Source organism: Carlito syrichta, unplaced genomic scaffold (assembly GCF_000164805.1).
Source record: "Carlito syrichta isolate Samal-C Ts95f unplaced genomic scaffold, Tarsius_syrichta-2.0.1 Scaffold114254, whole genome shotgun sequence".
NCBI lineage: Eukaryota > Metazoa > Chordata > Mammalia > Primates > Tarsiidae > Carlito > Carlito syrichta.
The window spans coordinates 196,240-209,433 of record NW_007058350.1 but is presented as its reverse complement, the minus strand read 5'-3'; the positions used below and the strand labels follow the sequence as shown (position 1 = coordinate 209,433).

The 13,194-nt window shown below is 38.4% G+C and overlaps 1 protein-coding gene across 1 annotated transcript in view; it reads right to left on the bottom strand.

Moving 5' to 3' along the window:
• Positions 1-13,194, bottom strand: part of LOC103274674 (hydrocephalus-inducing protein homolog) — a gene marked incomplete at its 3' end in the record, with an annotated part of 68,845 nt that overhangs the window by 36,942 nt on the left and 18,709 nt on the right. Inside the window, exons 5-6 of the mRNA XM_008072109.2 lie at positions 11,980-12,179; positions 2,814-2,938 (exon numbers count right to left, since the gene is read on the bottom strand). Of these exons, the coding sequence (XP_008070300.1) occupies positions 2,814-2,938; positions 11,980-12,179 (325 nt within the window). The remainder of the gene's footprint in view (positions 1-2,813; positions 2,939-11,979; positions 12,180-13,194) is intronic.

The window sequence follows — 13,194 nt, the reverse complement described above, 5'->3', positions numbered from 1 at the left end:
CACAAACATCCAAGAATCCCAGAACAATCCTCAGCAAAAAAAACAAAGCAGGTGGTATCACATTACCAGACTTCAAACTTTACTATAAAGCTACAATCATCAAAATAGCTTGGTATTGGTATAGGAACAGGCACATAGATCAATGGAATAGAATTAGATTCCAAAAGCAAAACCTCAATTTCTCAACCAACTCATCTTCGAAAAAGCCTCCACCACCTACCACTGGGGAGAGGAGAACCTATTCAGTAAATGGTGCTGGGAAAACTGGCTGACCACATGCAGAAGATTGAAACAGGACCCCTATCTATCCCCATGCACAAAGGTTAACTCCAAATGGATCAGAGACCTAAATGTAAAACCTCAAACCATAGGAACCTTAGAAAATGAAGGACATACCCTCATGGAAATCGGAACTGGCATCCAATTTCTGAACAAAACCCGAAACCCACAGGTCATAAGAGAGAAGATAGATAAGTGGGACCTTATTAAACTGACAAGCTTCTGCAAAGCCAAAGAAACCATTAAGAGAGCAGGGAGACAGCCTTCAGACTTGGAAAAAGTATTTTCCAACACCAGGTCTGACAAAGGCTTAACATCTTGGATCTACAAGGAACTCAAACATGCTGAAAAGAAAAAAACAAACAACCCCATTATAAAATGGGCAAAAGATATGAACAGACACTTCACAAAGGAAGACATCCGAGCAGCCAACAGACATGAAGAAATGTTCAACCTCACTAATCATCAGGGAGATGTAAATCAAAACCACACTGAGATACCACCTAACTCCAGTCAGAGTGGCAATTATCAACAACTCAAAAAAATAACAGCTGCTGGAGAGGGTGTGGCGAAAAGGGAACACTTCTACACTGTTGGTGGGAGTGTAAACTAGTGCAACCTCTGTGGAAAGCAGTGTGGCGATTCCTAAAAGCTCTAAATATCAACCTCCCATATGACCCCGCAATCCCCCTACTGGGAATATATCCTGAAGAACTCAAATCACTCTATAAAAAGATACTTTCACACGTATGTTTATCACAACATTGTTCACAATAGCAAGAACCTGGAACCAACCATGCTGTCCATCAAAAGAGGACTGGATTAAAAAAATGTGGTACATATACACGATGGAATACTATACAGCCATAAAAAGGAACAAAATCATGAATTTTACAGCAACCTGGATGGAACTAGAGTCTATAATACTGAGTGACCTCTCACAGAAACAAAGATCTGAGTATTACATGTTCTCACTGATATAATGGATCTTGAACATCCAATGTAATACTATAAGAAAATGACTGACAGTAATGGGAAACTATGGCGGGGTAGAGGGAGATGAGATCAATGGCAGCAAATATCTGTCTGGGGACAGGGAAACACCACTTATCAACAGGGTGCCTGAATGAAACGTACTTGTATACCTAACCCTTAACTGTACCCCACAACACCATAATAAAAAATATTGATTAATAAAAAAAAAGAAAAAAAAAAAAGAGAAAGAAAGAAACAAGTAAAAGTCCCGAACACACACTTAGAAAAAGATATTTAAATGGCTGGTAAGCACATGTAAAGGTGCTCAACAGCATTAATCTTTAGGGAAATGAAAATTAAAACCACTGTTAGACATCGCTCTATACCACTAGTATGTCTAAAATTAACCAAAAAACCCACTGTATGTTGGTGAAGATGTGAAGCAACTGGAACCCTCACACTTTGTTGGCTGGAGTTTAAAATGACACAACTACCTTGGAAAACTGATATTCTGATGTGTTATGAGCTATGCTTTTAACTACCTTCTGCCATTTGATTACACAGGTCAAAATTTTCCCTTTTGCCTAAGTTAGTTCCTCTTGCTAGCAGTCAGTGAATTATGGCTAACACCAATAGATTAACCATAAGGACTATGCCACTAGCTTGGTGGTGTTGTTATGCTGGGCAACATGGGGCCAGAGACACTCAACCATGGGTCCTAAGGCAAGTGCTTGAATTATCCTGCTCAGATATACCTTCATAAAGCTAGCAACTCTGAACTGTAACCTAGATGTCATTTGTTACTCCTTCCCTGGCTGTGTACTTCTGTTTTCTCCCTACAATGCCCTTCTGCAGATAATCTGGGTCAAGCAACATGAATGGGTAAAACAGAAGCAAGAAGGAAGTGAGAAAAATCATGAAATAATAAATGGCAATGTTAAAAAATTAATTTGAAAACCAACTTTGGAGTGTGCATAGTGTACATCCAGTCTACATGACCATAAATTAAACTGCAAAAACGATGTTTAATTTTCATGATTACACAGAGTGCAGCCCTCAAGAAAATGCTAGTGGCAACAGACCTAGTCTATATTCCTGTAAGATGTTAAGTAAGATATATGCATGCTCTGAGGATGAAAGTAACTGGATCTTACATAGACTAGTGGGTACATAAAAAACATTCTGAACTAGGGTTTACATTTTTAAAATGTTAGACAAACGTAGCAATAAATCAAATGGAAAACCTATAGGGTATTAAGTTACCTTCAAAGTTCTATTTATACACAAATAATCTCAATCTATCAGTGTGACTTCTGGGTTTGGGGTCCTTCTTGAGCCCTGTATTCCCAAGGCTTTCAAGCACTAGGGACACCAGTTAGGTGGGATTTATATCTGTCTCAACATCATTTCTATTGGAAGCATTCATTATTTGGTTCTTTATCTTGTGGATCTTAGTTCATTCTAATGCATCCAAAATAACCATTTCCTAATTAGCTTTATCATATTTCCCATCTGATCTTTCCTAATATGCAGAATTTTTAACAATGAATAATGCATACCTGTGTCATAATCCACAATAAGTCTTTCACTGTGATTGCCCACACTCTGTGGCTCAAACTCCACTTCCAGTTGCATGGACTCTCCCACATTAAGAGTTCCAGTAGTTGGTGCTACAGAGAAAGGCCTGCAATACACACGAGATACACCATCAGAACACATTTCTGACTAGTGTGAGTGGGCAGGAGAGGAGACATGAGTTTTAGTTCTATAGACAGCTCAGATCCAACACTGCAATTTCATGGTCCAGAAGCAAAGTATACTTTCATTCCTAATATGAAAGAATTTTAGTTTTAATGTCAAAATAACTGTAAAGATCAGCAAGTATGAGGGAAACTTAAATGATGCAACAATAGACTTGTTTATGTTCTTGTCATTTACCTCTTCCTTTTTTTTTTTTTTTTTTTTGAGTTGGGTCTCACTCTGTTGCCCAGACTGGAGTGCAGTGGCTGCTCCCGGCCACCGCAACCTCGACCTGCTGGGCTCCGGCGATCCTTCCGCCTCAGCCTTCCAAGTAGCTGGAACTACGAGCACGCGCTACCACACCCGGTTAGTTTTTGATTTATTGTAGAGATGAGGTCTCACCAAGTTGCCCAGGCGGGTCTCGAACCCGTGGGCTCAGGCAATCCACTCAGCCTCCCAAAGGCGCGGGATTACAGGCTGAGCCATCAAACATTCATTGAGTGTCCTCACTGGGCTCCTGCATTCAGGTTAGGGTGACTGCAAATGAATAAAATCCAGTCCTTGTCTCAAACATTGAGATAGCAGTAACAGACAGACTTAATTTACATATGCAAATATTGTCATTTGCAAAAGAACAGTTCCTTCAAAGGGATAAAAATCAAGTTTTGTGAGGGTTCAGAGGAGAGACAGCATCATAGTCAAAAATATATGAATCCCACTCACATTAGGATAATTCCAGGAAAGATTAACAGAGTCTAGTCAAATGGGGTGGGAGGGGTGTAGGGGAACTACAAGAGATAATACAATAGCCTGTATAGTAACAGTAGAGCTGCCACCACCTCTAGGCCCAAAGAGCCATGGGTAGCAGTGGTTTTGAAACACACAAGGAGAGTCTTAACGGAAGACTGCCTTATGAGGAGCAAGGAGCATCAGCTAAGGGAGACACCAACCCAGATGGCCTCAGGAAGACAGTAGGGAAGAAGTATTCTGACCTCATATCTCCTTCTGTCTGATTGCCTGCTAGACTCTCACTGGATGAACCCAACCAGATGCCACAAGGTGGGGGATGGGGGACTCTGTTGGGCCAGGCCACAGAAGTCAGTCTCTGGGACTAGAACAAGCTGAAAGGGCAGAGAATGCATTTGGAGGGGCAAACTGGGGACAAGTTCTGTATCTTGAAAATAGAATTTGGGGATGTAGACATTGCGAGGAGTGAGGGCTGATTTGGGAACAGGAACTGGTTTAATTTAATTGTCTTGGAAGGGAATAGTAAGAGAGAAGCAGGATCTGATCGTGAAATACCTTAAATAACTTATAGAGTTCTTTCTAAATAGGAAACCCAGCCCATTTAATTATTTTCACGGTCCATTTCACTTCTTTAAATTGCTAGTTTTTCAAAGTAATGTGTTGTGCAATGTATCTGGCAGACTGAGCTATTTTTGATTATTTACTTCTATCCCAGAGTCGTCATTCCTTAAATCTTCCCTTAGATGATGAACTCAATTTCAGAAAACTTAAGCTTTCTGTTATGGGGGTACAGAGTTTATGGCAAGGTAAGCACTGGGTAGTGCCTGAGATTATTACTGCAGGACTTCAGGTGCTTCCTGCCACTGGAAATGTTTATTTTGTCTGGTGCTTTCTACTTGATCTCTCCTTTTACTTCTTGGTTTTCGCACTTTCTTTCTCTATCCCCATACCTATGAAACCAAGCCTTCAGTGAACCCCATGTATTACTACAGAGGCATTCTGGGGCAGTGGTTACTAGCCTGGTCAACTGAATGGGTTCAAAACTCAGCACTGCCATACCCTTGGAAAAGTCACATAACCTTCACTTCTTCATCTGTAAAAGGAGGGTAATGACAGCACCTACTTCAAAGTGTTCTAGTGAGGACAAAGGGGGTTGATATAGGTAAAATGCTTAGAATAATGACTAGCATACAGGAAGTGCTATGTAAATGTTTACTATTGTTCTTGTTATTGCTATTTTTATCTCCCTCACTGGCAGCCCCTGGATGCTAGATGAACCTGAAAATGAGTTTGGGTGTTTAGATGAGTTTAAGCTTTTACCATTCTCCCCTCAATCCTTCACACTGCTCTAGAGAGAGTGTAAAAAACACACACAGGTTCTAACACATCAATCTCTTGTTCAAACACCTCCAGTGGTCCTCATCACCTGTGTAATCAAGTTCAAACTCCTAGGTATTTGAGGATCCACACAATCTGTTCCCAACAGGTTTTTGCATTCTCATTACATACACACATCTGTCCAAAAATCCTATACTCCTGTCACACTCTGAGTCAGTGCTAGGGTAGGGTGTGTGTGGGGGGGTGGGCTTTAGTCTCTTCACTTGCAGTCTTCCCGAGCACTATACCTGCTCTCCCTTCCCACCAGATCATGCCCCCCTCCCACATAGACAATCCAGAACTGCTAGGATCACATCAAAATATTCACCATTTTTCACATACCATACGCCTGTAGTCACCTATCACAGCCCAGACTCAAAGTCAACCTTTAAATAGGATCTTCCCTGATTCTCCCTTATATAAATAATATCTCCTTTCTCTCAGAGGCTATAACTTTCATTTTAGTTCTTACTGTGGTTTACTTTGTACTGGAGTTCATTTTCATGCCTGTCTCTCTCAATAGTTAGAAACTCGAGAAGAGAGGAAAAGGAAAAAAAATGTCATGAGCACATATTCTATGCTGGATACTACACTGGGCACTTTACACATATCAATTCTTTTAATCCTCAACCCCTGAAAAAGAACATACTGTTATTTGCATTTTAGACATGAGAAAACAGATGCTCTAAAAGGGCAGACAACTTGTCCAAAGTCGTCCACCTAGGTAGCATAGGTGGTGGTGGAGTGGAGAGGGAAGTCCCTGTTCTCTCTACCCAGCCCAAACCAACCCTGAACATGGAAGCCACATGGTGAGATCCATATTTGTGTCTTCCACCATCCCATACACAGTTCTTTACTCACTGCCTCTCAGAAGAGACGGGTACACTGAATTACAGTAAGTTCTTAAAGGGAAATAAAAATATCTGCAATCGGTCATGAATCTTTTTGACATCTTGGTGAAACAGAAAAGGAGCAGACCTTCAGTAGCTTAAGAATATCTGCTTCATGGGAGATGAAAGTGAGTCTCCCAGTCTCAAAATTCTTTCCTTTCTTATGGCCTCAATAAGAATCTGAAGAATTGCAAACTGGGCCCAGTTTCCTGGCTTTGGGAACAACTTTGCAGTATCTCCCTCTATCTCTGCCCCCATACTTCTGAATATTTTTCTTCCTGAACTGTGCTTTTATTTGTTTTTCAAACATTTCTTAGTAGCAAAGGAAGAGTTTTAAAATGAATTAGATATTACACATTGCAGAACCTCAGTTAATTTTCTACAAAGAAGGTGACATTAGTATCCCACCTCTATGACCTCCAGGAATCCAAATTCTGTAGAGTGTTAATGGATACTTTCCTTCTGTGCTAATTGTTGGGTTTAGATTACACTAAACTTTTCCAGTTGGTAATCACCTGGGATTGCCATCACTACTTAGAGCTGCCTAAGTTTTTCAATAAATCATATGTTGATTGGGAAGACTGTGTTAAGTTCTGATGCTTGTCCATTGTCTATAATTTGATTTTGTACTTAATTTCACTATAAATGCAGAGAGGCTGAACAGACTAGAAAATATCAAGTATCAGAAAATGCTCTTTTAAAAAAGTAAAAGGTATTGTTCCCTAAGAGCATATGGCTGGTTCAGTCCTTCAAAGTATTTGGTTTTGATATTACATTCTCATTAATATCGACTACTTGATTATGGAGAGAATTTGGCTTTGTGACATATCATGAGCCACAAGAAAAATCTGAGTTTTAGTTCAATTAATTATGAGCTGTATTTAAGAACTAAAACTATTCCACTTAAATAATTCAATATTTTAGCAGAAAATTAAATAATGGCCCTATAATATTAAACATTGAATATATTAGTATTTATGCTTTAGACAATCTTTCTTATTTAATTCCTAACTTGAGATTTTATAATTGCTTCTTAATTACCTCTATATTTCACCTTCCAATATTAATCCTACTTTAATAGTCAAAGTTACTCTGATACCTACTAGAGTTTTAGGTCAAATTTGCACTAAACTTGAACAATAATTGTTTATGTTCTTTGTATATTTTATAGCACATTGCAGCTCCTTTTATTAGTGTAAAAACGATTATACTTATTTTATAGTACTTGGAGCATGTTTTTTATTTTATTTTATTGTAGAGGTTTATAGTTGTAGCTTTGCTTTTGTGATATATTGTTGGTTAGGCATCCTATAAACATTTATTGGTGCTTATTTATCCTAGACACTTTGTTAGATGCTGGGGACATACAAATGAAAAGAGCTAGATATAATCCTTGGATTTGAGAAGCTCACATTCTTATGGGGGTAACAGATATGTAAAGAAAGCATTAGTTTTTATAATTTATATGAGCCTAACCATTTTATGAACCTAACTACTAATAAATCATTATTTCAATGAGAGAAAGATGGTCTATTTTTAAAACAATTTCCTGTGAGATATTGTTTCTAACTGCATATTGGCAATAAAAGTGGCAGAACCGAAAATTAGACCTGAGCTTTTGACTCAAATTCTCAAACTACCACCATGGCTCTACAATGTCAATTAATAATCATGTTAACTGAAGAACTCTATCTGGGCAAAATAATCATCTGTGTAGCTTTTAGAATGGATACTTGTCAGGGGATGTCCCCAGAGATTCTGATTCAATATGATTTGACCACAGACTCAGTCACATCCTTTCTCATTGCAACCATCAGCATTCTCAGTTGCAAACAACAAAGGCCAACTGTGGCTAATTTAAACAGAAAAGGGATTGATTGAAAGGATTTGAGGAAGCTCACAAAATCAGAAACCTGGCTGGAGAACATGCTTTTGTGGAAAGAACATAATACTCCTATTTCATGAAGAGTCTGCACAGAAAAAGATATTTGTAAACAGGGAATTTAATGGAGAGACTTGGTCACACAGAAGATGAGAGAGATGAGAAATCCAACTTAAGATGGTGAGATAGCTCAGAAATTAGAAATAGATGAGTCATTTTCACCCCTGGACTGAGGCAGAAGGAAAAGAGGAAGTGTTATTAGATCCCAGGGACCATGGTCTCCTGACAGAAGTTAGGACCATGGCAGACCAGTTTGACAGCAGCTAGAGCCACAGAGGAGATGTAGCCACTGCTGGGGAGAGAGGAGGGAAGAATAGGGAGGAGGAGAAATACCCTAGCTTCTTCCTTCTTCCTACATGCCAGTCACCTTCTATTGTACCCCTACTGGTCAAACCTATCTGGAATCCAGCTGACCCAGGAGGCTAGGGAGGCTAACAGAGCCCCACAGTGACACTGGGCACAGTGGGATCTGAAGGCAAAAAAAGTTCAGACCTGGCCTGTATTCTAATACAGGTTTTAATATTAACTTACTGGGGTAATTTGAGTAAGTTATTCCCCTTCTCAGACTTTACTTTCCTCACCTGTAAAATGTGAGTGTTGGACCAAAGAGTCAATGTCTTTATGATTCCTGGATAGTCCTTGAGTTGGCTCCCCCATTTTACCTTAGAATTGTTTCTATATTAGGAAAACATGATGATTCATGCTCATAGTTATATAGATAAATATGTTCTAGATCCCTTTCTGCAACTTTACACTGTTAAATCTGTGAGGTGAAGTGATTTTGCTTCACATTTACATGAATCAGCTATGTGAGAAATTGCCACTTTTGTATAGTTTTAAAAATTCACCCAAAAGTGCAGGCAGATATGTTGCTTGCACGTATTTTTTCACCTTAGGTAGATTCTTTTTTAATATAAAAAATACCAATGTAACAGGAAGTATAATGGATGGTGGCCGTGGGAGGCTACTTTTTTAACTGAAAAAGACGGGTTCTTTGTAAGTCATGGTGAGATAATTGAACAACCTGCTTCCTTCTTCCTCAATCAAAATATGTAAGGCACATCTCAAGATGACAAACAAAGGCTGTGCAAGCCCTTATGAATAATACCAGGAGACACTGGTTTCCCAAATAACTTTTCCTTCCCTTTTGATGGTTGATTTATTTAAAGTGGTTCAGAGTTTTGCTTTTACCTAGAATGCAGAAAGCTGGAATGAATGTTTCTTTCACTCTAACAATGAAAAAGTTCAGATAAATAACACAATTACAACTTTCCTTGAGCCTACCAGAGAGATGAAGTTGCAGGGCAAACAACTTAGAATCTAAAGATAGATAATCCCTTGCCCCAAGGGAGATGAGACATGTGTATCCTATTTCACCTATGGCAGGCAGAACTTCCCTCCAAGTAGAAGAAAAAGTGAAAGAGGATAAAGCATAAAAAATATTTAAGGAGATAATAGATTAGATTTTCCAGAAACAAAGAAATATCCAGGAAGCTCAGAGAACCTCAACCATGATTAAAACTATCTGAAAACCAAACAACAACAAAACAAAATCCTTATGACTAAAACAAAGCCTATACCTAGACACATCATATTCAAACTGCTAAAAATCAAATATAAAGACAAAATTGTGAAAACAGCCTCCCAAAAGGAGATAATTACATACAGAGGAACAAAAATAAGAATTACAGCAGACTTCTCATTAGAAAAATGTAAGTCAAGGAACAATTGAGTAACATCTTTAAAGTACTGGGGGAAAAATATGTGTATATGTAATTTTTTTTGCCAAGAATTCTACACTGTGGATAAATATATTTAAAAAATTAAAGATAAAGACTTTTTCCAGATAGACAAAAACTGGGACAATTTACAGTAGATTTGTGCTACAAGAAATATTAAAGGTAGTTTTTCAGTCAAGAAAAATATGATACTGAGCAGAAATGTAGATCTACCTGAAATAGTTCATAGACAGTGATTTTCCTGGGACACTTGGAAAAATAAATGCAAATTCCCTTTCAAGTAATGTGCCATCAACCTGCAATATGGTAGCCCTGCTACCTACAATATGGCACACTGAGGAACTTGAAAATTCTTCCAACATAAAACAACTAGACCAGATAAAATATAGCTTACATAAATGTGTAGCTGAGAATGCACAAAAATAAGAAAAATACTCATAGGGTTTCAAAACAAAAAAGGAAACTAACAACCAGAGCAGCAAGCCACTGAGCTAAGGCTAGGTCTTCCCTGGGTTCCCAATAACCAGGAAACCAGGGTTTTTAATAGCCTTACTGGAGCAGAAGACAAAATCTTGCAATGGTCAAGTCAGGGGACTGGTACCAAATCCCCACATAAACCTGAAAAACTTGAAGGACTACCAAAACATTCTCCTACTGGCAAAAGAAAAAAGTCGGTTTTGGTTTTGAGTGAGGGAAACAAGTTTCTCTAAAAACTAAATAACTTTGGACTTGTATCTTTTGCAGGCTTCAAATTTGAATACACAGTACCAGTTCAGGAACCCCTAAGCCAAGAAATTACTAAAAGTGCATTCTATAGTAGCCTAACCTTTGGGAAGCAGGCAGAAGCAACTGCTAATTCTTTCTGGAAAGGCATGTCCTTAAACAAGCAAAAGATTCCACAGATAAAGCCTTTCTAAAAATAGGCTAAAACCTAGGTCAACATACACAATATTTTCTTTAAAAATTCATAGCAAAGAACTGACTCCTAGCTTCCTGTCTTACCAAGCTGGTTGTTCTTGTGAAGGCTCCATTGGTCAGTCACTGTTTTCATGTCCCATAAGAAATCATTCTTTCCCACTTAATAAGAGAGTTCCTTGACAGTAGGAATTGTCTCATAATCCTTTATATTGCCTCATGGTGTCTACACTGTGGCTACTCCATAAATATTCAGATTAAAATCCAACACTAACACTTACTAGCTCTGTACCTTTGAGGACTTGATACAACCTCTTTGTCCCTCAGTTTTCTCATCTTTAAAGCCAGCAAGAGCAGGTTGAGTTCTTCCCACATCACTCTAAATTCCTCTTCTGTTTCCCTCTTCTATTTTTGAAAACCCTTGTTGATTGCACTGGACTCATCCAGAGAATCCAGGATTATCTCCCAATTTTAATGTTAGCTGATTAGAAAACTTAATTACATCTGCAACCTTAATCCCCCTTTGCCATATAACATTACACAGTCACAGGTTCTGAGAATTAGGACATAAATATATTTGGAGAGTCATTATTCTAGCTCATTTGAAGAAAAAAAGAGAGCAATTACTTATTATAGAACACTTGACATGTGAAGTCATTTATGTTGATTAGCCTCACAATAACCTCATGAAGTGGCTAGTATACTTATCCTCATTTTTCAGATGAGAAATCTAAAGACCATGAGCCAAGGAATGTAGACCGCCTCCAGAAGCTGGAAAAGGCAAAGAAACGTATTCTTCCCTCAAGCCTCTAGAAAGGAACACAGGCCTGCTCTCACTTTGATTTTAGCCAGGTGAAACTTCTGACCTATTGAAATATAAGATAGGGCAACCTCTTGGGTTCCCACCCAATGTGGGAGCTTTTCTGTCCTCTCAGTAAACCCTGCTTTCAAAAAAGAAAGAAAGAAATGTAAGATAATAAATTTGTGTTTTTTTAAACCACTAAGTTTGTGCCATTTTTTTAACAACAACAATGGAAAATTAATCAAGCCAGTTATACAAATTATCAGTCAAAACACATTTGTTTATTTATAAATTCCCATGTACCATTCTCTTTACTAAAATAAGTTCTTTAATATTTCAAAAAATCAAACAGGTAAGAGGATTTAGTAAAAAATGGATAGAAGATATTAAACCTTGGATTTTCGTTTTCTCTGAGGATGAAGACGACGTCTATCCTACGTCAGTGAGGTATCCCAGCCTTGTGATTGAAGATTGTAACAAGTCATTCCACTTCCAGTGCTAGTCTAGAAAATTACATTTGCTGACCACATTAGGCTATAATCAGTCAAAAACAAAAACTAAAGGAATGCATACCTATGAGTTTTGATGTGAAACACAGCATTTTTGTTGCCAATGTTTCGTACCAGCAGAATCTTCTGGGTGCTGTATTTGACTGGACAAGTGGAAAAATTCAGCTTGTCAGGAAAATCTAGGATGGCTCGTGCACCTCTAGCTTTGATAGGCACAATAAACTTTTCTCTTTCAGTAACACAAGTCAACATATGGGTGTAATCCTACAAGGGAAGGATACAATCATTATTGGTGGAAAAAGCAACATAATCAAGATAACTGTGTAAAAAAAAAAAATGGGCATATGCCAGGCATTTTGCAAAGCAACTTAGTGTAGGTCTATGAAAACTTCTTAAGACAATCAAAGATGTACTTTAAATGAGAGTCTTTTATCTGAGAGAGAAAGAACAATTCAAGTGTTAAAACTGACAAGCCAGTAGAGAAGCTTATACTTCATGTGTTTCCCAGATATTAAGGAGGCAGGATGGGGACAGTATCAGGAGAGACACATTTTTCTATAGATTCGAGGAGATTTACAGTTCCCGCATGTCCTCCTTCTAAACTCTATTTATCCTTCAAGTCCATGTGTTAGAATGATGATTCTAATTAATAGCCTCTTTCTGCCCATATTCTTCACAGTGTGACTTTGCAGCTCCTCCATCAAATAGTCTCCACTCCACTTGCTTTGAGTAATACAAGGTGGCAGAAGTTGTGCTATGCCAGTTTAAAGCTGATGCCTCAAGAAGCTTTGAACATGTCCAATCTTGCTCTTGGAATCCTGCCACTTATATGGGAATAAGCCTAGTCTAGCCTATTGCATGATATAAGCTCAGATGTCTCAGCCTATAGTCAGATCAGCCTATAGCCAGCTGATTTCTAGATACAGAGAGAGTCTAGACAATATAGGCAGAGCTGCCTACCCAATACATCAGTGGGCCCAGGCAAGATCAGAAGAATCATGCAGCTGAACTGTAGTCCCATGAGAAATAATAAGTGCGTATTATTTTAAACCATTGGATTTGGGGCTGGTGTTACTATACAGTAACAGCTAACTGATACATAGCTCAGTTTAAACCTCACCTCTCGTGCAAAGCCATTACTGATCATTCCAGATAAAAATTCTAAGGCCCTAGGCATCTATCTTCCCAGTCTTGAGTCTAACTGCAACAGAAACACTGAATAAAGTTGCTCTTTATGTCATCTCATGTGACAGAAATACTGTAGAATGCTCGCTTTCAA